Below are 27,287 nucleotides of genomic sequence, written 5' to 3' on the forward strand. Positions count from 1 at the left end.
ATTACTAGGAGAGCTTTGGTTTCAGGTTTAATATTTTGCCTTCTGCATGAGTTGTTCTCTGAATTGTGTGTGTATGTATGCATGTATCTATTCTGATGTATACATTCTTGTGTTTCAGATTGGAGAATTCATATACCTGATAGAGGGAACAGGGGATATACCTTTGCCTTCAGAACTGCTTCCAATGGATAGTCCAAATGTTTTGCATGTCAGCAGTACAGTAGAAGGTAAACTGAATAGAAGGGAGAAGAGTGAAATAGCACAGTTGTCACAGAATCACAGAATGTTAGGGCTTGGAAGGAACCTCAATAGATCATCTAGTCCAACCCCCTTTCCAGAGCAGGATCACCTATTCCAGATCACACAGGAACAAAGCCAGGTGGGTTTTGAATATCTCCAGAGAGACTCCACACCCCCATGGGCAGCCTGTTCCAATGTTCTGTCAACCTCACAGTGAAAAAAATCCTCCTTGTATTTCTGTGGAACTTTTTATGCCTCAGCTTCCTCCCATTGTCCCTTGTCCTGTCATTGGGCATCACCGAGCAGAGGCTGATTCCATCCTCTTGGCACTCACCCTTTACATATCTATAAACACTTACAAGGTCACCCCTCAGTCTCCTCCAAGCTACAGAGCCCCAGCTCCCTCAGTCTCTCCTCATAACGAAGATGTTCCACTCTCTTCATCACTTTTGTGACTCTGTGATGGACTCTTTCAAGCAGTTCCCTGACAGTTCACTTTGACAGTGCACTCTGTCCCTGCATCCAGGACATTGATAACTATATTGAATAGTGCTGGTCCCAGTACTGACTGATGTTAGACCCCACTAGCTACAGGCCTCCAACTAGACTCTGTCCCATTGACCACAACTCTCTGACTTCTATCTTTTGCAAATATTTTTATTCCTGTGCATTTTTGTTAAAAAATAAATACACCTTGTTAAAGCAGTTGCTGACAGTGAAGTGTAAGAAAAACCATAGGATCATGTTAGGGGTTGGAGGGGACGCAAAGAGATCATCGAGTCCAACCTCCCTGCTGGAGCAGGACAATACTGTCTAACACAGATCACAGAGGAACACATCCAGACAGGCCTTGAAAGTCTCCAGAGAAGGAGACCCTGCAACCTCCCTGGGGAGCCTGTTCCAGTGCTCTGTTACCCTTACAGTACAGAAGTTCCCCTTGTGTTGAGGCAGAACCTCTTTTTCTGCAACGTACACCTGTAATATTACAGTGTAACCATCAGATACTTCTTTTAATGTTTGTCAGCCCATTCTCTTCAGAGCAACAGCTGCTTCTTAACTATCTTATTCAACTTTGTGGTATTGTTTTCAACATAACCTATGTAAATAATTTTTCATTATCTATTTTCTACTTCAAATATAAGTTGTAGCAAGATAAACCAAGACAAGTGTAATGGAGGGGTAATTAATTAATGGGAGATGATAGTTTTCCAAAATTAATAATGTTTATTAATTTTGACATTCAGAACTCTCTCTACCCTCAACCACTAATTTTAATAATAACCATATTCTTCTGCAGTGGTCATGGAAATGTAATACAGTTAATAACATAGGATCTAGAACATTCAACGTCATCCAGAGGGGTAAAAAAGTGTCTGTGTTGAGTGGGGGGTAAAAAAGTGTCTGTGTTGAGTAGGTAGAAGAAAGACTTTTAAAAACTGCAATTACCATCTTAATAGCAGTAATACTAAAGGCTAGAATCCCTTATTTTTTATCAAAGGCAAATTTTGGTTTGGATTTCAATCTGTGTTAATTTATATTTCCCCATTATGATTATAAATGTAAGAATTTTACTGTAGTAAATATACTGTACTTGGCTGGGAGTTGGATTAAATGACCTTTGGACTGGGATTTGGACTAGATGGTCTTTGGAGGTCCCTTCCAACCTAGACCAGATGTGAAGCTTGAGGCTATGGTCTAGTGATTAAGGATGCTGGGATGAAGGTTGGACTGGATGATCCTGGTGGTTCTTTCTAACCGTAGCGATTCATAGTACTGTGTTCAGTTCTGGGTCCCCCAGTTTAGGAGGGACATTGAGATGCTTGAGCGTGTCCAGAGAAGGGCGACGAGGCTGGTGAGAGGCCTCGAGCAGAAGCCCTACGAGGAGAGGCTGAGGGAGCTGGGATTGTTTAGCCTGGAGAAGAGGAGGCTCAGGGGTGACTTTATTGCTGTCTACAACTACCTGAGGGGTGGTTGTGGCCAGGAGGAGGTTGCTCTCTTCTCTCAGGTGGCCAGCACCAGAACGAGAGGACACAGCCTCAAGCTATGCCAGGGGAAATTTAGGCTGGAGGTGAGGAGAAAGTTCTTCACTGAGAGAGTCATTGGGCACTGGAATGGGCTGCCCGGGGAGGTGGTGGAGTCGCCGTCTCTGGGGCTGTTCAAGGCAAGGCTGGACGTGGCACTTGGTGCCATGGTCTAGCCTTGAGCTCTGTGGTAAAGGGTTGGACTTGATCTGTGAGGTCTCTTCCAACCCTGATGATACTGTGATACTGTGATAGTGATTAGACGTTTTGCTGAGCGATTTGGTTTAGTCAAGGACTTGTCAGTGTGAAACTAATGATTGGACTCGATGATCTTGAAGGTCTTTTCCTTTCCAATCTAAGAAATTCTGTAATTCTGTGACCATTCTATGATTCTGTGCCCATTCTATGATTCTGTGACAAATAGCATACAATTAAACTTCAAAGGAATTTTATATTCTGGTTGTTGGTTTTCTGTTTATTTTTTATCTGGAGAGAATAGATATTTTAATACTCATATGCAGTCACACTAGTAGCCATTTTTGTTTGGTTTAATTTTTTTTTTATTTATTTAACAGGTCCAAGTACAGGAAAGCCAGTCTTATTTTTGAAATGTGGCCTTGGCCAGGTTCTTGAAGAAAATATGATTATTCCATTGATCAACGAGTCAAGAGAGAGAGCTCTGGCAATTGCTGCACAACAGCAGATATCTACTGTTGAATATGAAAGAAGAAAGATCACAGGGACTCTTCAAAGTAGTAGTGTTCGAGTTGCAACTGCATTGTTAGGGCTGTCCAGAGTAGAGGTGAGAAACAGAGTGATCTGCTACTGCAATTATTTGCCTGTTCTTGGTTTGTAGGACTGAATATTTTACATTTCAGGAAACAGTATGAAGTTATGGTCTTTTCACACATTCTGTTTTCTGACACTTACTGATCCCAAATCCCCTCAGATCTTGCAATATTTAAGCATTCACTCTGAAGCTGTTTCTTCGCTCCATGCTATTAAGAGGTGCTTCCTTTAAGGAATCCTGTCTGCAGTTAAAAAGAGCATTCACATTTTACTTCAGTTTGCTTTGGAACAAAAAACCTTTCATACTCTGTGTAACAGATTATATGTATTAATATCCTTCCTTATGCACATTTTTGTAAGAAACACAAGTTCCCAAACAAGAATTTTATTTATTTATTGAAAGAATAGACTTTGAGAGTAAATGAAAGACCAGGAAAGATGTCTTCCTGTCAGTTAAAAAAGTTAGTTTTGGAAAACCATTAATCTACTTTTTAAGATACAGCTCTCTACTCATACATTATTCCAAGCTAGAGATATTTTCCCAACATTTCAACATCTGCAAACAAAAATACCTCCCAAATTAGTCTGTTAAACATTTGATTATTGCTAGTGAAGAAATGTATGATTGGAATATATCCCTGAGGAGGCTCAGGGGTGATCTCATTGCTGTCTACAAGTGGAGGTTGTAGCCAGGTGGGGGTCAGTCTCTTCTGCCAGGCGACTATGAACAGAATGAGGAGACACAGTCTCTGGTTGTGCCGGGTGAGGTATAGGCTGGATATTAGGAGGAAGTTCTTCCCAGAGAGAGTGATTTGCCATTGGAATGGGCTGCCCAGGGAGGTGATGGAGTCACCATCCCTGGAGGTGTTCAGGAAAAGACTGGATGAGGCACTTAGTGCCATGGTCTACTTGACTGAATAAGGCCGGGTGCTAGGTTGGACTGGCTGATCTTGGAGGTCTCTTCCAACCTGGTTGATTCTATGATTCTATTCTATGAATATTGTCAAATAAAAGAAGGATTTATCTTTCGTTATGTAGAATTCAAATGTAATCTTTTGTGACTGACAGCCACAGTCTGGGTTTTAATTTCCCTTCAAACCTGATGTTGCTTGGCCTTGGACAGATTTCTGGGCAGCTGTGTTGTTCCAGAGTTCCAGTTAGAGTGTTCCCTCAGCATGGTACCTGGTAATATATACGATTCTCAGTACTAATGGGAAGAGAATTTTCCCTGGTGTCTTGGTATTGCTAAATGCATGCTTTTTGCTTACAGAAGGGTTTTTAAAGTAATATAAAACAAATTAAACAAGGAAAAATGACAGAGTATATCTAATCTGCTACATATTTACAGTAGGAAAAGAATTGTAAGCCTATAACTTAGACTCAAATATTTTCCTTTTGGATTGTAGCTAATTTGGTGCTGTGGTAACATTTGATAAACTTTTCATAATTGAAGTCCTTTAGTATCTCAGCCACTTAGCAAATACTTGACAAAAGACTTGATTGCTCTGAAGCTGTGGATGTAATCAAGAATAGACATAATAGAAACACTCTTTGTATCAATAAGTATGCTAAGATCTAATATGAATTTTGAAGTTATATGTATCTTAGAAGAGTGGAGAACTCAATTAGATGAGTTATGAAATACATAATGATGGATACTAACACTGAATAAATTATGAGAAATGAGACTAATATGCAGAGAGAAATATTTTGCTCGATATACAGAAAGTCTTATAATTGCTTGTGAGAAATAAAATGGCAAAGTTCTGCTATATACTGATGTAGAAAAGACTTCACACATTAAAAATATCTGTAAACAAGTCTAAGGAGCTTAGAAATGGGCAGTCAATGGAAAGGAGCAGGAGTGTTAGCTAAATCTTTATTTCTATCTTTTACTTTATAAATTAAAATTAGCTTCTTAAACTGTTCTGCAAGAAATTGAATGTTAATGATATATATTTTTTTACAATCCTGGACAATGAATGATTTATTAATGGCAGCGTGAGTAAACTTCTATCTCCCTCTCTGTTTGGAAGCAGAGGTTACTCCTGGGAAAATAATCCAAACCATTTGTCTTATTCTTAAATTTTGATATCATTTATAAAAACAAAACAAACAAACAAACAAACAAACCCAAATCCCTAAAAACCAAATTTGAAACCAAATAGCATCAAAATTTAATAAAGCAGTTAAGGAAATAATTAAGAGATAAGAAGCAATGATGCTAAAGCAGTCAGAATCCCCAGATGAAGATTTCATTATGTAAAGAAAAATAAGAGAATAAAATCAGGAGTCTTCTGCTATTTAAATTTACATTTTAAGCCCTGTAAACCCCCAGAAAATAAAGAATAACAATTCTGACTGTGATTTTTTAAAATTGATTTAATGAAAAATATTAGAAAACTCCTGAATTTTATTTTTTAAGTATGCAATTGTGTCATTTCTTGCCTTCTGAATATTTAATTGACCTGCTTCCTCCTAGGTAGGAGTAAAAGGAATATAGGATGGAACTCTGCCACTGTTAAAGTTGGGACTAGCCTTTCTTCGTGATGAGTAAGAGAATGTTGTAGGTGGGAGGCTTAGGTGAACATATAGGACAGGGGAGAAAAGGGGTATCACGAAAGAAAGGGGAAGTAATGTGGAAAGTTAGTAAGTAGAGGGAAATGAATAAAAGAAAGAGGCCCAAATCAGGCTCTTGTACATAAAATGATCTTTCTTTGTAGTCAGAGATAGCAGACATCTCCTTGTGTATGTAGACACTGTGATAGGAAAGAATGTCCTGTTCTACAAGAATCTCACTTCCCTCTGTGCCCAGTTGTGTCCCCATAAGATGTAAAAGCTGTTAACACTCCATTTTTCCTCCCTATGAATGCATAGCTTATTGCAATGTGGACAACAGGTCTCTGTATCCTTAGTCCATATTCCAGCCTTTAGGACACTGCACTTTTCCTTTCTGTCCCGCTCTCCACATGACTAAGCAATATTGAGTATTTTTATCTTAGAACATCGTGATGGTAGTGATTGAGTTTTAGTTCTGATTAATGGAAAATAAGCCACAGACCTTATGCATTTGAAGCTATGGCTTCTGATGTTTGGCTGATGTGACAATCTCACCCTGCATAGGTCCACTCTGATCTTCAATGTCTGTACTCTTCATAGTCCCACAGAAATCAGAAGTTATTTTGTGATGTTCCATGTGGTTGTGGAAAAGCTGTAAGCTTAGCTTTTCATTACAGTTAGAGTATTTTTGAGGAAGCATCATGGTGTCCTTGAAGAGAGAAGATGCTGTAATTAAAAAGTTACACTAAATGCATTTGAAAGGGAATGAACTTCTCACAAAACAATCTGTGGTCTGATTTCAATTTGTCAGACTTATAAGTGGGACCAATGTCTTTTATGTTACATCACTTGTCTTTTGATATGGGATCAAGGGAGATGTCAAACATGATAGGTCACAAGGATTCTGCCAGCCTGAGATGATAAAATTCTTTTATTCATGAGGAGTGGTTTTAGAAGTTATTTCCTGGAAGGAAGCAATGTGGTTAAATTAGGATTTGGAAAACAGCAAGGGAAGAGTGAGGTGCCTCAATGCCATGAAACCCAGAATCTGCAGATGGTGGATCTGAGAGAATACCTTGGAAAATTGATCAGTCTTTGTAAAATATAGTTTAATTCTGATGCTTTTTTCCCCCTGATGCTTAAATTATATCTATCTATCTATGTATATGTGGACTGAGTGGAAACACTGTTCTTAACTGGTAATAACACTTCCACACTTGGAATGTTATGAACCATAACATTGATGGAGTACATAGTGGAATCTATCTTATGGTAGCACAGCCTTTGGCCTGTAACTGATGATCAGTTAAAGTATTAAATTCTATTTAACACTTATTGCCCTGAAAAATACTAAAATTGAGGAGGGTGACTGCAATTTTTACTTGAATTATATTGGACATTTTCTCTTTTCTTAGAAATATTACCCTTTGAGATAATAGGGTTTAGTCTTGTATGTGCTGGCAGGAGTTTTTTTTTCCATTTCAAAGAATCCTGAGTCTCACTAAAAATATTTTCATATTTTTAGTCTGTGACAAGGTACTAGGAAAGACCTGAAATCTTCCTAAATTGTGTAATACTAACCAGCTTTAAAAATGAGATAGCATGATCAAGTGCTAAAATAAAGCACTTCAGTGGCTTTTAAAAAATCATAAGGTATATCTTCCAGATAATTATAATTTACATGTGTTCACTGCTCCACCAGAGGTCATGTAATTATTTTGTCAATTAAGACTTTCCAAAACTTTTAAATAGTGTTGGAGTTCTCTTCGAGGCTGGAAAATAATCCAATTACTAAAATCAGGTGTAGATATAAAGCTCAAGGAAAACCTAACAGTGGCCTTCCAGTACCTGAAGAGGCCAACTTAAAGGCTGGAGAGGGTTACAAATTGGTTGGTTGGTCTTTTCCTGAAGTTATGAGGTGATTGTTCATATGTATACATCGTTCCTTCACTTGCAGAGACATGCACTCCTGAAATCCTCCAAAATTCCTCCAGAGCTGAAGTGTGTGGACTACAATGTAGAAGTGAGCATGCCAGGATTCTTTGAAGTTCCTGAGAAGTTGTCTATTCCAGTCTTAGCATCAAGCAGAGTTAATTTAAAAGTTCCTTCAGCAAAAGGTGTTTCACCTCAGAAATCAGGTAAGAATAGTCTTGGTTATGATGAATGTGGTGGGGTTTTTTTTGAGATAATCTGTATTTTAAAGGTTATCCCAAAAGATTCAGAAAATTATCTTTTTCTCCCTTCTACTGCTGATCAAATAGCCTTGTCTTTGTCATTACTACCCAAGTTCTATCATATCACCCCAAAACAGCACTTTCCACTTCTCAAAGGAAACTTTTGCTAAATTATTATTTTCTTAAAATCTGACAGATTTTTTGTGCATTTCTCACTTCCACTTCTCACTGAGTGCTGACCTGTGCTCACATTGTGCCATTTAGCTTTTCCTGTTTGCCTCTCTGCAGTCTGCCAGAGGGAGGTGTCAACTAATTGTATGCTGTTTCCTTCCTGATCCTCAGCAATGAAAAGTGGTGCATTATCCTTTATAGTGCCACTGGCTGTTACTTCTAATTTTTCTAGTGTCTTAAAATTTATACTGAAAGCTTAATTGCTTTCTTCTTGTCTTGGTATTCAGTTTGATTCCTCCTTTTTTCACTAATTAAAAAAAAAATCCTATGTAATTTAGTTTTATTTTTAATTTAATTTAAATTTATTTATTTATTTTCTAATGCTTTGTTTAAATCAATAAAGCATTCTAGGTAGGTTGCATGGCTGCAAGAAATGGGGTTATTTAGCCTGGAGAAAAGGAAGCTCAGAGGCACCTTCTTGTTACCTACAACTACCTGAAAGGAGGTTGTTAGGAGGTGGATTTGGTCTCTTCCCCCAACAAACAAGTGAATGCTTTTTCTCTGAAAGAGTTGTCAAGCACTAGAACAGGCCACTCAGGGAAGTGGTGTAGTCACCATGCTTCAAATCATAGATTCAAGCAGGCTGGAAGAGACCTCCAAGATCATCTAGTCCAACCTGTCACCCAGCCCTGTCCAATCAACCAGACCATGGCATGAAGAGTCTCATCCAGTCTTTTTTTTTAACACCTCCAGGGACAGTGACTCCACCACCTCTCTGGGCAGCCCATTCCAATGCCAATCACTCTCTCTGTGAAGAACTTCCTCCTAACATCCAGCCCATGAGATATATATATCAGTGATGATATATATCAGAGATGTGTATATGTGATGCTTAGGGATATGGTTTAGTGGTGGACTTGGGTGTGCTAGGTCAATGGTTGGACTGGTCTTTTCCAGCCTAAATGATTCTGTGATAAAAATGTGTGTTTGTATTTACCTGCTGGGGTGTCTGTGAGTCGTATTGCAGCCAATGTAATGTCCCATAGGTGTCTGCTAACAGCACAAACAATTTTTGTTTCTGCTGCTTAGAATGTAAGTAGTAGCTTCTTAGCAAATTTAGCAAAGGCTTGATTTGTTGTCAGTACACCATACTTTTATTTCATCACTTTTAATAGAGTCCTTCTGTATTTTTCTGCAGTTTGCTTCTCCTAGTCTCTTTGGAATCAGTAATGTGCTTTCACAGTGTATGTTTGTTTTCCTACTTGCTCTTATACCTTGTGGGTTTTTTTTTTTTTTGTTTGTTTTTTTCTGGATTAAAAATAAGGAATTTCTTGTTTATTTGTGTGGGTTTTTTTTTACAGATTCATTTTGCTGACATTACTGTATTGTTATGGTTTAAGGCTTAGCTTAGTTTTTGTATCTAACTGTCAACAAAGTGTAGGAACTTTCCAGAGACAATGAATAAAAAAACAGTAGAGAAGGTAAATAATTGAGTATTGGATGCAAAAAGAATAGCAAAGATAAATTTATATGATTCCATTCATTTGCTAACTGGGATAAAAAGCCAGCATATAAACAATTCTGTCTTATTTCTGTCCTTGACTTTGGTCTCCTTGCAGCTTTCTGCTTTGCACTGCTCCCCCTATCTCTGTCCTAATTTTCTCTCTGGTACAAGCCATCTGAGAGGTAACAGGATAGGGAGTCGGGAGTCAGTCCAGTCACTGGGAACCCATCTGGGTTTCATCCCAAGGAGTTTGAGGAATAGTTCAGGGGGATCCTTTTGAGGATCCTTGTGTTATTTCTAAGTTGTAAAGGAGCTGGTCTCAATATTTCAGTTATTCAGCTGACCTTTCTTCAATGTATTTGTCGTAATGCAGAAGAAACAAATACTTCAACAAAAGTAATGCTAAACTAAACATTATAAATATGGAAAGGGCAGCAAGACTCTTATTTTTGTTCTAGATTATTTTTCTGTAGGAGGCAATTCTGTCTCTATTTGTACATTTGAAGTAGGGGTCAAACTCAGTGAAAGATAACTCTAATTACTCATAATTGCAATCTACATTTAATGTGAGAAAGTAAAACTCATGTAGAAATATTTTGGAGCATCTGGTACTATCTTTCTTCAGATACTTGTTGTAAACACCTACTTTGTCTCAAAATTCAAGTATTTTAAAATGTATAAGTTTAAATTTAAGTAAATAGCTTGTTTCCATACCCCAAAAGCATTCTTGTAGACAGGAAAAAAATAAGGGGCTGTACTAATGACCTGAAGAACAGAAAGGACGTTTTTATTTCTTGCACTAACTGACAAACTCAGGTCAATTTTGTAGAAGATAGCCCACGGGAATAATAACTTAGTGACAGAATAGAAAAAGAAGTAATAATTCAAAAATTACCAGGCCATTAATCTTGTCTTTTAAAAGAGAACAAACTAATTTATTTCACAGAGGGTTAAACCTGAGGTGCGATTTGTAATCTTTTTGGTAGGCTGGTAATGTTGAAATATTAATAATGTCATCCTGTGTGATTCGTTTCTTGAGCTGTTTTTGTGAAAAAAGCTGAAGTAGTGATGACATATGGCAACAAGAAAGCTGTAGTTTGATGTTCATTTTCAGCAAGGTGAGAACTTCATACATGGAGATCACTGCTTTGTGGAACAGAACGAGCGGCGTTGCAAATGAAGATTCATTGCGCTTTCAAATTCCGGTCGTCATCACTGCAGAGAACAGAATAGTTTGAGTCCAGTTGTCATACATATTATCAGGAAATGTGCCAAATTAAGGGAGAGGGGGAAATTCTGCAAGACTCTGTCAGGTGCTTACCCCTAAGGGAGAAGCAATTTGTTTGGAGTTTTATCTGTAAGCATCTGTTGTGTCTTTACAATGTCTTTGACCTTCCTTATAATTTTTCCAGCTTTAGGCATTGGTTTCTAACCTTAGCAAAAGCTAAGAGAGATGTTGAGGTGCTGGAACGTGTCCAGAGAAGGGCAACAAAGCTGGTGAAGGGCCTGGAACACAAACCCTGTGAGGAGAGGCTGAGGGAGCTGGGGGTGTGCAGCCTGGAGAAGAGGAGGCTCAGAGGTGACCTCATTGCTGTCTACAACTACCTGAAGGGAGATTGTAGCCAGATGGGTGTCAGCCTCTTCTCCCAGGCAACCAGCAACAGAACAAGGGGACACAGTCTCAAGTTGTGCCAGGGAAAGTCTAGGCTGGATGTTAGGAGGAAGTTGTTGGCAGAGAGAGTGATTGGCATTGGAATGGGCTGCCCAGGAAGGTGGTGAAGTCACCGTCTCTGGAGGTGTTGAAGAAAAGCCTGGATGAGGCATTTAGTGCCATGGTCTAGTTGACTGGCTAGGGCTGGGTGCTAGGTTGGCCTGGATGATCTTGGAGGTCTCTTCCAACCTGGTTGATTCTATGATTCAGGTTTCTGGGTTTAGGGTGTTGGTATTTTCCTCTGGGGCATTGAGGGGAACTGTTGTATTGTTGGCTTCTGCTGCTGCCTCTGCTTTTGCCATGCCTTTCCGTGGAACAAGCTAAGGTAATTGTGCATTGTAACATCTCATTGAAGACTCTTTATCTCAACCCAACTTTAACTGTGTTGTTCTTGTTGTGTTACTTTTCCTCCCAATCTGTGGGGAAGTGGTCTTGCAAGAGCAGGCTGTGTGAAACCAGTACAATTTTAATGCTTCTCTCTGTGCACTACTAAAACAAACAGAAAATGTTGTTTGGATGCTTAAATATATTTTTAGTTTGTTTTGTTTTAGAAAGATTAAAGTTTGTCTGTTCTTATGTGATAACAATCCTAAAATTCTACTGTTTGTTTAAAATTGTTGCATGTTTTGCTGGGGAAACTGCACTAAGGTTTATTGGAGCTCTCTCAAGATTCTGATTGTGAATTCAGTGTTACCAAAAAGCGTCATTGTTTTTTTGTTTTGTTTTTAGGCAGAAGTGATGCAGTTGAGCTTCCTGTAAAATTCATTCCTCAGCATGCTGGTTGCTATCACTGTCAGATTATTCTGAAGTCCTCTCGCGATGTCCGTGTCTATGAGATTGAATGCGTAGTGAACGCAGACCGTGCTGAAGCACAGCTTGAATTTGTAACTCCAGCTTACCAGGCAGTGGTTCAGAACATTCCAATTGTAAGTTCATTTTATTACTAGAAGCTAAACTAAGATTCAGGATTTTGAAAAACTGGAGTCTGGGTCAATACTGATAAAATTTACAGTTGTTGAATGCACAAACACTGAGCTGAGTAACAGTACTCAGCCTGAGAGGCTTTCAAAAAAGAGAATTGAGGTGTTATCTTATTCCCCCAAATCCAGTTTTTCTGTGATATCCTGTCCATGGATGAAGACCATTGTGGGTGAAAGGATCACTTCCCTTTTTCATAACACAGCCTCTACTGGCTCTTGAATACCAATTTATTTTCTTTTTTCAGATGGATGTTAAACTTTTTGCAGAACAGGTGTTTTGTCATCAGGTATTTTTTTCAGATAGTAGGAGGTCAGATAACTTCAGTTTACTTTACTCTTTTTATGAAGCCCTCAAGTATGTGTTACAAAACATCTCACTTTCTATTGCAATCAAGCAGTCTTGTGACATGTCTGGATGCAAATCAAACATGCTTCCTGAATAAATGTTCATACTACTCAGGGCAGGCATTCTTTAAAACAGATTTCTCTCTTAAAAGAAACTTCTGAAACTGAATAATGTCAATACCATGAAAACTCCTATGGAAACAGAGTCCTTAATTCATAAGTCTTACCCTGTAACAATGGGCAAATGGGGCAATATATGCTAGTACACCATATCAGCACGTCAAAAGGGCTACACTAAGCTTTTCTACAGGTGGAAAAGAATTTGGTCAAGCATTAAGCAGCACTATAAAGATACTTGTAAATGCTTGTAATGGTACTTATAAATTCTATCTTGACCATTATTTGTATCATGTACATATTCTTCTAACAAGTGTTCCTGCTGACACTATTGCTGCTGACACCATTGATACGAGTACCTTTCATCACCAGAGTAAGAGATTCACAATTAGCTTATTTTTTTTAATATATATATATTTTTATTTCCCTCAGAAGTGCTCTGGGAAAATGAATACTTTGTTCTGATTTGATAATTACAAGTAATGGCTGAAATACATCTTAAGATCTTTAAATACATAATCTAATTTACATATTTTTTTCAATTTCAGAATAACATATCCAGAAGGGACTGGACACTTGAAGCAGTTTTGGAAGGGCAAGGATTTTATGGCCCTCCTCTAATAAATGTGCGTCTGGGTGAAACAGCTCTGTATCCTCTCACATTCAAGCCTGTTGCTGAGTGCGTAACAATGGTAAGAGGAAAATTAATTTCAACATTTGGAAAGTTTGCTTCTGTCAATAAAACTTATGTCAGGAACTGTTTAAGCAGTAAGTAATATTAAACATCTGCTTGAGAGTCAGAAATGGAAAGATTGTCTTCTAGCTGAAGTGAAAAATGAGTGGAACTAACTTTGCAAAGCTTAAAATTAGGCATGACAGATTTCCTTACCATGCTCTACTATCACTTCTTTTATTTGCTCTCCTGTCAAACCCTCCATTGCAATGAAACTAATTACTCCGTGGAGATTCTGAACTTTGATCATACATATGTACATTGTGTTAGTCTGAATTTAAATACATACATTAAATTGAATTTCATTACTTAATCAGTCAAGTGGTAACATTGAATATTTTCTATTGCATGCCTGCATCACAAATCAGTTCATGTGATGGATACTTTCTTTCCTAAAATAATTTCTGTTATGAGTTAAGCCACTACTTACCAGCTGCTTTTGCAGCTAAAATAAAGAGGAGAGCAAAGGCTAAGACACCTTTAGAAATAAGCAGTAGAAATATTTGTGCCTGTATGCTAGTTGTGAGTTACCAAGGATGATGAAAAAACAGTATTTTGTGAAGCATTAAGTAATCCATAACCAACCAAATATTAATGTATTATAAAACTGCTACAGTCCAAAAGCCCCAAATCCTTTGACAACAAATAAATATGAAGAACATTTTGATTGAAAGACAGATGGAAATGATTGGGCAAAGTTGTATTTCATATGAGGAAAAAGGATGCATGAGTTCATATTTTCTTGGGCATTTGTTTTCCAGAAAGAAGACAAGAAGTATGAAATCTAGAAATATAAACACTTTCTGTTGTTAAATCTCCTAATTTAGAAAAAATAAAAAGAAAAGCTTCTTTTTTATTCCCCCCCTCCCCTATTTAAGAGCAGAGTTAACTGGAAAAGTCAATAAAAGCACTTCCTGGTAAGCATGCTTTTTGCCTGGGTTTCAGATTAATCATATAATGGTTTGGATTGAAAGGGACCTCCAAAGGTCATTTAGTCCAACCTTCCTGCAATGGGCAGGGACATCCTCCACTAGATCAGGTTGCCCAAAGAGTTGTTGATCCTGATCTTGAACATCCAGGCATGGGGCCTCAGGCTGTAGGAAACTTTAGCAGTGCTGACATGTTTTTGTTCTTTCTTTGTCATAGGGAAAGCTTATTCTACGCAGTGATACAGCTGGCACTGAGACCATCTTTAACCTTAAAGGAATAGGGCAGAAACCTCCAGCACAGGATTGCATCGTGATAGATTGCCAAGTGAGAAAGGTCACTCAAAAATTTTTGTGGGTGCCCAATTATACCAAGAAGAAGTTAACATACAAGGTAAATTTTTGCAGTGATGTGACAACTGTTTTTCTACCTAAAAGCCTGCAAATTATGGATCACATAGAAAGTCTTACTGTAGTTGCAAGCATGCTATTGTGATTCAGGTATCCATGAGCAGTTGTACCCAACTATAGTTTATAGTATATGGATATGTTTACAATGTCTGTTTTACCTGTATGTTCTGTGGAAAAAAAATTTCTTAGTCTTTCAGCCTGGTTTCTAATGGAACAACAATTCTTATTGTCCTGTGCCTAAATTGGTAGGTAGAAGAAAGCTTATGAGCTTTGGTGGAGACAGAGTAAAGGAAATCCAAAACATAATAGTTTTGAAAATGTTTTTGATGTTACCTTGTGTAATTTTGTCGGTTTGTGAATGTTTTCATGATTGCACTTGTTGGGTGATGTGCCCTGTACATCCTCCACTTATTACACAGAATCACAGAAACATCCAGGTTGGAAAAGACCCTCAGGCTCAGCAAGTCCAACCTATAACCCTACTCAACAAGATGCACCTTAAACCATAGCCCTAAGTACCACATCCAAACGACCCTTAAACATACCCAGGGTCAGTGACTTAGTCACCTCCCTGGACAGCTCATTCCAGTGCCTGAGCACTTTCTCCATGAAAAACTTTTTCCTAATGTCCAGTCTACGCCTACCCAGTCTTGGCCTGAGGCCATTCCCCCTGGTTCTGTCTCCAGTTATTTGTGAGAAGAGGCCAGCACTATCCTCTCCACATTGTTCCTTCAGGTAGTTGTAGACAGCAATGAGGCCTCCCCTCAGCCCCTCTTCCTCAGTCTAAACACTCCCAGCTCTCTCAGTTGCTCCTCTTAAGATTTATTCTGTAGGTCCTTCACCAGCTTTGTTGCCCTCCTCTGGACCCTCTCCAGCTCCTCCACATCTCTCTTGTATTGCAGTGTATCTCTTGTATTGAATATATTTACCCCACAAGGTAATACCTCACAGATAAACTGGGACATAAATGATATTTTTTAAAAACATAAATATTCCATATACTGAAGTAATAAAGCTCAGCCTATATCACAAATTGTCTAAGATGTGCCAGTAGCTGACAAGCATAATAATTTAGAGGCATGTCCATAAACAATTCGCTGCAGAGTGAATACCTAGCAATAAATAATTTAGCTGAATTAATGCATGGGTAACTTTGCCTTTGAGGTGTAAATTCAGCTTCACTATTCCATTTTAATAACTGAATATATTAAGCTATAAACTTAATAAAAATTCATTTAATTAAAAAATAATTACATTGTATATATGCTGCTCTGTTTCTCACTCTGTTTATCTTATAGCTTCAACCAAAATAAGAGTACTTCTGCAAAAGCTGTACCATTTAAAATGAAAGTTAAGCCTGGGAGGAGGAAAAGTGAAAGATTTCTTTCTTTCCTCCATTAAAGAAACTCTCTTCTCTCTGAATAGTGCTTTTCCCAGTTCAGCCACACATAGTATATTCGTGTCTGGAGCAGCAATAATTTTCATATGGGTAGTTTGCTTGTCTGTGCAACAATTAGTAGGTACCAAGAGAGCTGGAGAGAGAAGAAAAGTCTTTGGAATTCAGTGGAGGTCGTGTGTGTGGCTCCATCAGTCTACCTTTAAAAATGCTAAGCAAAACACTTTCAGTGCCCACAAAGATTTCCATGATTAAAAAGACAATTTCCATAAATTCCCTTGAAAAATGTGAACGTTTTTATGAACTGTTTTCTACTGATTTATGTGTAAACCTTAGGGAAATACTGCCACTGTGCTCTTCATGGCTCTTCTAGGGGATATTACAACAAATAGTCTTCCTCATGATTAATTTACTCCTGGATCTGAAAAAAAAACTCATGAAGAATTCGTGCCCATATAATGTCAGCCAGAGAGCACATCTTTTACTGATGCTGAATTAATATAAGGCTACTGACTGCAACGTGAGGGGATTTTAGTGACTGTGAATTTAGATTCAAATCATCTGACAAGAGTAGGAAGTGCAAAGTGTTTCTATAAAAATCCAATCTGTCAGTCTCCTGACAACATTTTTTAGACCATTTTCTCTTGGTTTTGCTATTGTGGTTTTTTTTCCTTTTCTTTCTCCCCCCCCCCCCCCCCCCCCCTTCTTGCTATTGTTATTTGTGTTTTGTTTTGCTTTTTATTTTCATATACTACTGCCTGCTAGATAGAAATCATTATCTTGTGTCTTGATGGTTGCTTCTAATGACACCTTTGACAGTAATATCAACTATAAGGGTGCCTCATTCTTTTAAGGCTTGGTTTTCTAGTACAAATGTAAAACTCTGCTAACAGTTGTTTCCAGTGCTATTCAAAACAGATGTCATTAAAGTGTCAGCTGACAGTTGTAAAGTCATGCTTATTTGGTGACTCAACTCTGGAAGAGATTTATTTTTTTGTAGGGTACTATAATTTTGAATGTAGTCTTTCCATTGCCATTAGTCATAGAATCATAGAATCAAGCAGGTTGGAAGAGACCTCCAAGATCATCAAGGGACCTCAAGAATCATCCAGCTCCAACACCCCACTGTAGGCAGGGACACCTCCCACTAGAGCACGTTGCTCGAGGCCTCATCCAACCTGGCCTTAAACACCTTCAAGGAGGGAGCAGCCACAACCTTCCTGAGCAACCTGTGCCAGTGTCTCACCACCCTCACTGGAAAGAACTTCCTTCTAACATCTAGTCTAAATCTCCCCTCTACCAGTGTAAACCTATTACCCCTTGTCCTGTCATTACAAGACCTTATAAATAGTCCCTCCCCTGCCCCAGCCCCCTTCAGATATTGGAAGGCCACTACAAGGTCTCCTCAAAGCCTTCTCTTTTCCAGGCTGAAGAGCCCCAACTCTTGTAGCCTGTCCTCAGCAGAGCTGCTCCAGCCCTCTGATCATCTTCATGGGCCTCCTCTGGACTCACTCCAACAGTTCCATGTCCCTCTTGTGCTGGGGGCTCCAGAACTGCACACAGCACTCCAGGTGGGGTCTGAGGAGAGCAGAGCAAAGGAGGAGAATCCCCTCCCTTGCCCTGCTGGCCACACTGCTCTTGCTGCAGCCCAGCACACAGTTGCTGTCTGGGCTGCATGTACACACTGCTGGCTTGTGTTGAGCTTTTCATCAATCCAGACCCCCAGATCCTTTTCCTCAGGGCTGCTTTCCAGCCATTTGCCACCCAGACTGTATCTGTGCCTGGGATTGTGCCGACCCAGGTGCAAGACCTTACACTTGGCCTTTTTGAATGTCGTGGGGTTGGTCTGGGCCCATCTCTCCAGCCTGTCCAGGTCCCTCTGGATGGAGCCCTGCCCTATAGCAAGTCAACTGTGCCCCACAGCTTGGGGTCATCTGCAGACTTGCTGAGGGTGCACTCGATTCCTCTGTCCATATCATAATCTTAAATAGCTTTCTGCAGAATGAGTTTTGAAAGCTGTGACTGATGAATTAGTTTAAAATGGTAACATTTTATATATCTGCTCCATTTATCCTTTCCAGTTGGGTGTAAATAATGACTGGAAGTATATGACAGTGGAGCACAGTATCATTAAAAAAAATAAATCCTTAGAGGTGGACTGGTTTGAGCAACGTTTCTGCAGGGACACATTCTTACAAAACCTATGCAAATAAGGCATCTAATTTTGTTTCATATTTGAAGGACTGATAATGGCATCTGGATCCAGGCTTTAATACAGAAATTTAATTGCAAGTCTTATTACATTCTGCTTTATTGTGTTAGTTCTTCATTAGGTTTTTTTTCGGTTGAGAAAGAGTAGTATCAAAGAGTGGAGTTAGTTGTTAGCACAGTCTTATGTTACACTTAGGCCACAATAACCCTATGCACCACTACAGACTGGGGGATGAGTGGACAAAGAGTGGCCTGGCAGAGAGGGACATGAGAGTGCTGCTTGAGAGCTGGCTGAACATAAGCCAGCAGTGTGCCCAGGTGGCTTGGGAAGGCCAATGGCATCCTGGCCTGTATCAAGAATAGGTCTCTATGAAATATTTAGAGTGAAGTTGAGTTGAAATATCATAGAATAGAATATCATAGAATCAGTCAGGATTGGAAGGGACCACAAAGATCATCTAGTTCCAAAACCCCTGCCATGGGCAGGGACACCCTACCCTAGATTAGGTTGGCCAGAGCCTCATCCAGCCTGGCCTTGAACACCTCCAGGGATGGGGCCTCAACCACCGACCTGGGTAACCCATTCCAGGCTCTCACCACTCACATGGTGAAGAACTTCCTCCTCACGTCCAGTCTGAACCTACCCATCTCCAGCTTTGCTCCATTCCCCCTAGTCCTGTCACTACCTGAAGCTCACTGTGTGCAAATTCTTCCATTGCTTCGCTCCAAATGTTCCTCTATATTTATGACATCTTTGCAAGCAGTTATTCATATCTAAAATTTTTGGACTCTCGCTGATGTGCACTTTTACATTCTCCATATTCTCCACCTTTTGGATATTCTTGGATGTATCCTTATTATAGTAATAGGTCTGTAATGTATCTACAATTAATCAGACAGATAAAATTAGACATTATGCCATCTTGGAACTTCAAACATCTGTGATCTTAAAAGGATTGATTAGGATTCTTGGTCTATCTTGAGGTACAGCAATTTATGTTAAACCCAGAATTTGCTGTGCTCTGTCCAGTTGATGTATCATGACTGTTAAACCTCTTGGTAACACTTCCAAAGAAAAGATGTGTGAAATAGTAAGGCCTCAACTGTGCAATTCTAGGTGTGTGTAAGTAGTTCTGTAGTCTGAGTGAGAAACTTGTACTTGCACTGAACAATGTCTTCTTTTGTCCTTGATGTGATCTGTATTCTGTAGAATACCAGGTTGGAAGTGACTTCAAGGATCGTTCAGTCCAACCTTTCAGGGTGAGAATATAGTTTAAATGCGGTGGCTCAGCATCCTGTCAAGCTATGCCTTGAAACTGTTTAATGTAGGGGAATGCACCTCCTGCCTTGAGACTTTATTCCAATGTCTACTAGCTCTAATGGTGAAAAAAAAGTCTGGCATCAGGTCTGAATTTCCCCAGTAGCAACTTGTGCCCATTACCCCTTGTCTTTACCATGTGACTCTGTAAAAAGTGAGTTTCCTTCCTCATGATAGCTGCCCTTCAGGTACTTCTACATGATTATGAGGTTTCCACTGTCTCTCTTCTCAAGGCTGAATAAACCCAATTCTCTCAGCATATGACAGGTCTTCCAGTCCTCTGATCATTCTTTTGGCCCTTCTCTGGACCCTTTCCAGCCTGTCTGCATCCTTCTTGTACAGCAGGAACCGAATCTGTACACAGTACTCAAGGTATGGCCTGCCCAGTGCTGAGTAGAATGGGAGATGAACACCTTTATCCCTGCTTGTGATACCCTTGTTACTGCAACTCAGCATCCTGTTGGCTTTCTTTGCCACCACAGTACACTGGTTACTAACAATGAGCCTTTTATGTATTTTTTCATGTGCATAAATACTAAGACTTACCAATAGCATACTTTGTAATCTACCTTTTAGAGCAATTAGAATGGTGGTGGAGTCACCATCCCTGGAGGTGTTTAAAAGGAGGCTGGATGAGTCACTTTGTGCCATGCTTCAGTTAATTAGAAGGGTTAGGTAATAGGTTGGACTCGGTCATGTCAGAGGTCTTTTCCAACCTGGTTAGTTCTGTGATTCTGTGATATTGTGTGTGTAGTGTTCTTGCAACAGGGATTTCATTCTGATAATCTATCCTCTTTGTGGTTTCTCTTCACCAGGTATATTCAGACCTTTCAATGGTAGGTGGTTTACCTGTTATTACTGTAGAACCAGATGACAAAGCCGTTTATGCCTTGAGTGTGTCTCCGTGGAGACGAGGAGTCTTTCAAGGTACAGTGTAGAAGCCAAATATATCCAATTCCTATAAATTAGCAGATTAAATCTGTTTACTTTTAATGCTTGTATTTCTGTTCAACATAATCTTTCTTCTGGAGAGAAGGCTACACTTAATGATGATACTGTTTTTTTAAGCTGGCTCATATGTTTATTTGTGAAAGTATTAACGCTGCTAAATGTGTAGTCAGCTCCTTAATAAATGCTATCATACGTGCAAATTTGTACACTTAATTGGTCCTGTGAAAACTGACTCATTAAGAATTAATGATTTTGAGTTACCACCAAGTTCTTGGGTCTGAATTTAATTTTCTACAACCAGTTGAATAACTGCAGGTATATTAGCACTACTAGAACTGAAGATGTAATGGCAGAGACAAGAAATGGATTATTTTCTTTAATTAGAGTACAGTCTATCGACCACAATGCAAGAATTCATAAACTGAACATAACAAAGTAGATTCCTTCTTTGGGGTGTGTAGAAGCTAGGGATATAGGAACAGGTTCTTTACTACGAGAGTGGTGGAACACTGGAACAGGTTGCCCAGGGAAGTGGTTGAAGCCCCATCCCTGGAGATATTTGAAGTGAGGCTTGGCAAACCTTTGGGCAACGTGGTCTAGTTGAGGATGTCCCTGATGACTGCTGTGGGGGTTGGACTGAATGACCTTCGGAGGTCCCTTCCAACCCAGACCATTCTATGCATCTATTATATCTACAATTAATTGCTACAAAATACCATGTTTGTACTGGTATTCTTCTGATGCAATAGCAAGACTCTTGCTTGCTTTAACTGCTATCATTATGTCAAATTTAATATTTTATGGTGAAAAGATAATTTTGAACAAAGTTTGTTTTTTTTACAATTCATATTTCTTAGCTTTCAAATGTTTAGAAGTACTTCTAGGACCATGAAGTTGATCAGAGGGCTGGAGCACCTCTGTTATGAGGACAGGCTACAAGAGTTGGGGCTCTTCAGCCTGGAGAAGAGAAGGCTTTGAGGAGATCTTATAGTAGCCTTGCAGTATCTGAAAGGGGCCTACAGGAAGGCTGGGGAGGGACTATTTATAAGGTCTTGTAATGACAGGACAAGGAATAATGGATTGAAACTGGCAGAGGAGAGATTTAAACGAGATGTTAGGAAAGGGTTCTTTCCAGTGAGTGCAGTGAAACACTGGCACAGGTTGCCCAGGCAGGTTGTGGATGCTCCCTCTTGGGAGGTGTTCAAGGCCAGGTTGGATGAGGCCTTGAGCAACCTTTTCTAGTGGGAGGTGTCCCTGCCTATGGCAGGAGGTTGGAGCTGGATGATCTTTAAGGTCCCTTCCAACCTAAACCATTCTATGATTCTATACCTTTCCATGGAGCTTATTTTTTACCTCATAATGTGAACAGCATGACTGTGAGAATAAGGCTGTCTAATCAGTCTTTTTCTTTTTGTACAGTAGCTGTTGTAGTAAATCTCATCAGAAGAAAGTATGAGTGTGTTTGGGAGGGAATTATGGGAATGGAAGGGACAATCTTTAAGTAACTGAATGGCACTCAAGAAAACTGTATTTGAACAACTTCTGAAATAAAAGGATCTCTGATAATAGATACATTTCTTATTCCAAAACACTTAATGTACAGTTTGATTCCAAATATTTGATTCTGCTACCTTCTTAGACAGTTGAGATTAATGACAGCTCATTTTCTCAACATTAAAAAGCTATCAAGTCTTTCCTCTGAGGATGCCAAACTACTTTGCTCTTTTGACCATTTTGATTTTAGTATCTGCTGTGTTAAATGTAAGTAATAATGCTGTCTCAAACCATAGGTAATTTGTGGAAATAAATGCATATTTGTAACAAAACTTGGTTGGGTGCCACTGGAAGATTTCAGTGCCTTCTTGCTAAATCTGTAGCCCAGAGAGAAAATTCACTTTGTATGAACAGGAGTCAGTTTGCAGTGGAATTTATGATTGTCAAAACTGTTTGCCAAGAAGTACCGAGGATGCACTTTGTTTGAACTTATGGGTTTGTGTTCTTTTTTAGGCTTTAAAGATTTAGGAATGTTCTCTTCTGATTTAGAAAATCCCCAGTTATTCGATATGTGCTGAAAGTTTCACTAGAGATTCCAAGGCATCTATCATACAGCAAATTAATACCCGGTGATAAAAGTCGTGCCTTCAAAGGGACAGAAATGCCATCTTCAGATTGACATCTCCTGTGTTCCCTCTGTCCCCTAACTTCCATTACAACGGTTTTCATTGTGTTTGGAAGTATTACATGTTCTCTAAGTGAGAAAAAAGAGAGAACAGTCAGTCTCTCTAACCCGACAGAAAAGTTATTGGTTCAAAGGCTGGGAAGACACGGACGCACTTTCTCAGAAAACAGTTCATTTATTTGACACTTTAAAGTCACTTGATAGAAGGCTGAAGTTATCCTTTGAAAAGAGACAGAGCCTAGTTATCTGCCATCCACCCCCTGGCACACTGCTTGCTTTAATCACTCCCTTAGGAAATCATATTCATTCTTCCTGTGGAGAAAGGACATTTCTGCGTGTGTCACAGAGATTTGTGCACGCTGTCTAATGATTTGGCTGCTGTAGGAGGCAGTGGAGTCAAGAGAAGAAAAGCTGTTGTCACAGGTTAGAAAGGCAGCAGCTGATTTTGCTGTTAGGTGTGATATAAACCGAATTACCTGGTGTCCTATCTAAGGTAACATTAGTTACAAAGTGCTTACTTTGTGGCTTAAAGGAGAATGGAAGTCTGTTTGCTTCATACTGTGCAAGACTGAGATGTCATTTATTCCCCAAAGTAGAATTTTTCAGCTCTTGGGAAACTGTAATGATAAAGTTGATTGAGATATATATATATATATATATATATATATATATATATATATATATATATGCATATATATATGCATTTTTAGCACTTGTAGGATTTTTCAGCAGCCAGCCTGAAGCTTGAGGGTCACAGATGTAGGTGATCCAAGTAGGAATTAATTAGGGCTCAGAAATGCTAGTCCTTTCTAGGTTCAAGACACTACAGGTAAACTATAACCTAAACACTGCAAAAGAGCAGCTATTTAGATATCTAGTTGAAGACTCTCCCGTAGTGCTCAGGGATAATTTCAAGTTCAGAACTCTCTGACTTGTAAATATAAAACTCTGTAGCCTTGGTGTTTGTAGTAATGGTTTTGTCATGTTCAATTAAATTCATATCAAAGGACTTTTACATTCAAAGTCATTTTGACTGCAGAATTCTATAGCTGCAAAAATATGCTTCTTTTTCTTTCCTTCTGTTTATTTTCTGGCACCTAAGCTAAAAATGGGCCCAGTTCTTTTCAAAAGTCCATTTGGAGGCATTCCAATATAGGGCTAATAATATAAGCTTTAGCTGCTTTGTAGCTGTGTGACAGCTTTAACATAGAAATAACACCTAATAAACATCTCACACAAGATTCTGGCACTATATGAAATTCTTCAGCAATCTGTTTTTTAAGTGGTTGAGCAATTTACTTTAGGGTTGATAGAGCACCTTGAGCATTTTACTTTATCTTTTATCAAACTATTTTCCATAGAACAGGCCAATTTTTTCTCTGGACCAAAGCTCATAATGCTTAAATATTTTTCTGTGGGGGAAAAAAAAATACACTTGTTATAGTCAGTGTCCTTTTATTCCAAAAAAGAGCTAGCTTTTGGAAAGTAGCTTTCTAATTTTGTGTATCACCTGTCATTTCTTTTAAAGCTTAGTACGCAGCTCTTTTCCATGGTACCTAGAGCCTTTGAAGCTTGCATTGAGGTAAAAGGGCCACAGCCTGTCAGATTGCAGCTGGAGGGCAATTTTAATGACATGGTGAAGCTCATGCCAGTGTATTCTGGCCTGTAAATGGGTTGATTAAACTTTTTATTGTCCATTTCTTTATGAGGTGGAATTCTGCAGATCATTCAACTGATCATTCTAGTTCCAACAGAATCATAAAATCACATGTGAGAGGAAGACCATTCCTGTGGCTTCTTGTAGCCATTGGTGTATTTCCAGCACCTGTCCATACCTTTGTTGTAAGCACTTCCTCTGCAACTGAGACTCTTTAACAAATGGAGTCCAATTCACATATAATAAAGACAAAATTAGAGGATCTTCTGGTTGCTTGATTACTGAGAGTGTCTGTGGCATACCTCCACTGGATCACTGGAGTTCCCTGAAGGAGGGCTGCTGTATTTATACATGTCACCATCAGGCAAGACGATCCCCATCATAGCTTTTCCATCCATCCTTGTAAATCCTGTACACTTCCATGTCATGGTTTCATTGTGACATTAAGAACAGACAATGAGAACTATAAGTAAAACAATTAACCTCTTTCTGAAATGCTACCACAACATATATGATTCTATAGATGTTAGGAAGAAGCTCTTTATAGTGAGGGGGGTGAAACGCTGGAATGGGTCACCCAGGGAGATTATGGATGATCCCTCCTTGGAGATGTTCAAGGCTAGCTTGGATGAGGCCTTGAACGACCTGTTCTAGAGAGAGATGTCCCTGCCTATGGCAGGAGGGTCGAACTAGATGATTTTTGAGGTCCCTCCCAACCTAAACTGTTCTATGATTCTATGATAATTCATATTCTCACTGATTTCTCACATATGCAAGCATTTAAGCTTATTCTACTTCACTTTTATTGATGCAGGGAGCAATTAATTTAATCCCAGTATACCACCAAGTAGTAAAATTTACAGAACCTCTTTAGAATTTACATAAATCATCATGAATTTTCAGATTTTTGTGATGAATTCCATGGCCACACAGCCTTCTGTTCTTATGTCCAGTTGAAATACTGGGATATTGTGGTCTTTTATAATCTCTGCAGCAGAAATTAATGATGTACAACACATATCTTTCAAATAGTCTGTTTAAATTACAAAGAAAGGAAAAAGTTGAATATTTCTTTCTTAATTGGATTTAGAGATGGGATGTTGTATAGCCAACAAATCTGTCTAATATATGCTGTTACAATTACAGTTTCATTGGGAAATAAAACAGCCTGTGTCCTTTTAAAGGGATACATCTTCTCTGAAGCAATCCAAATGAAGACTTCCACTATCAATACGTGGACTGAAGTTGTAGAAAATGTTTAAACACTGGAAAATTTGAAATGACATTTTGACCCAGAAAGCTTTTCACAGAATCATAGAATGTTAGGGTTTGGAAGGGACCTCAAAATATCATCTAGTCCAAACCCCTTGCTAGAGCAGGACCACCTACAGCAGGTCACACAGGAACACATCCAGGCAGATTTTGAATGTCTCCAGCATAACAGACTCCATAACCTCTTTGGATGTCCCATTCCAGTGTTTTGCTTTTAAAGCAATTTTGTATCAGCAAAATGAAAGCCTCTATCTTTTATGTATTCTTTAATTATTCTTTTCCAGTAAATTCTGTGAATTATACTGAAATTGCAGCTTTGGCAAATTTAGCATTATATGTATGCCAAAAGGCACCTGAGGAGTGATATCTTCTAAAATACTTAATAGTGGCATAATTCTGTGCCCAGTTGCCATGAGTTTAGCCAATGAGGTCTGTGGATAAATGTTCAATACCATGCTGATGCCAGGCCAGCTTCACAACAAAAGTGCTGGCTGGAGGAAAGTGTCATGGGGCTTGAAGTTCAGATTGTAATGAGAGGCTTCTTACTGTTGCTGCTTCAGGTTTCTGGGTTCAGGGTCTTGGTCTTTTCCACTGTGCTGGCTGTGGGTTTGTGGGGATGGAGGGATAATTTTATGGCTGGCTTCTGCTGCTGATTCTGCTTTTGCTATGCTTTTCTGTGAAACAGGCTAAGGAAACCATACAGCTTGTCATCTCCTTAAACTCCTTATCTCAGTCCAAGGTTTTTGTATTACTTTTCCCTTCTGTCTGAGTGTGTGTGGCTTCACTTGAAGGGCAGAGTGTGAAACCAAGGCACCAATTGAATTGTATAGAGTTCTGTCTCTGAGGTGTACGTGAAATCTTGTTTGGTTTCAAACGTATGTGTGAGAACTTGTCAGCCACCATACAACAGCTGACACAGAAGTCAGGACTGAGCAACTAGTTGGATGAAACCCCCCTGAATGTTGGAGAATGTTATGCATGAAGAAATTGTCTTTTCTCACTTGTTTTGCAGCATCATAAGGCAGCACAAGGTGTTGCTGCCTTTGCTGAAGACAGTGTAAGCAGCAGTGAGTTCTGTAGGGAGGCAGCATGGTTTGCAACTGCAAGATGAACTCTCCCTGTACTAAAGCTTTCTCATATCATGGCCAGGCTTAGGAAAACCTTATTAAAAATGTCAGCAGGCTTTTTTATTTAAAATCTGTCAGTTTTGATGTCATTGGAATGCACCATTCTGTCCTGAACCAGGAGAGTACTCTGCTTAGAAATACTGCCTAAGAAAATATTCTGCTTTAATGTTAAGAGTCAAGTCATGCAGAGCATGCTATGTACTAAGTGTTCTCACTGCTAAGAATTCTGCAGTCTATATTTGACTTGAAATAAAAATTAATACACTTTATTGCTATTATTTATTTGCACTTCTTGCTAGCAGTGATTTTCTTCTTCTTTTTTTTAAATTCACTTCCTAATGAAAAATTTAAATAGCTTTGTGCAGTAGTAAATATTATGGTGCCCATGAAAATGATGAAAGACAATTATAAATATTTTGCAATTAAGCAGAAAAATGGAGTTTAAATATGTATGCCATCTGTAGTTAAACTGATTGTTTTTCCTTGAAGCACTTT

At 39.0% G+C, this 27,287-nt stretch overlaps 1 protein-coding gene across 1 annotated transcript in view; it reads left to right on the forward strand.

Annotated features, from left to right (window-relative positions):
- Positions 1 to 27,287, forward strand: part of CFAP47 (cilia and flagella associated protein 47) — a 287,488-nt gene that overhangs the window by 123,884 nt on the left and 136,317 nt on the right. Inside the window, exons 42-48 of the mRNA XM_064151944.1 lie at positions 119 to 227; positions 2,837 to 3,063; positions 7,567 to 7,747; positions 11,899 to 12,095; positions 13,160 to 13,303; positions 14,491 to 14,664; positions 20,422 to 20,533. Of these exons, the coding sequence (XP_064008014.1) occupies positions 119 to 227; positions 2,837 to 3,063; positions 7,567 to 7,747; positions 11,899 to 12,095; positions 13,160 to 13,303; positions 14,491 to 14,664; positions 20,422 to 20,533 (1,144 nt within the window). The remainder of the gene's footprint in view (positions 1 to 118; positions 228 to 2,836; positions 3,064 to 7,566; positions 7,748 to 11,898; positions 12,096 to 13,159; positions 13,304 to 14,490; positions 14,665 to 20,421; positions 20,534 to 27,287) is intronic.

Source organism: Pogoniulus pusillus, chromosome 12 (assembly GCF_015220805.1).
Source record: "Pogoniulus pusillus isolate bPogPus1 chromosome 12, bPogPus1.pri, whole genome shotgun sequence".
Classification (NCBI taxonomy): Eukaryota; Metazoa; Chordata; class Aves; order Piciformes; family Lybiidae; genus Pogoniulus; species Pogoniulus pusillus.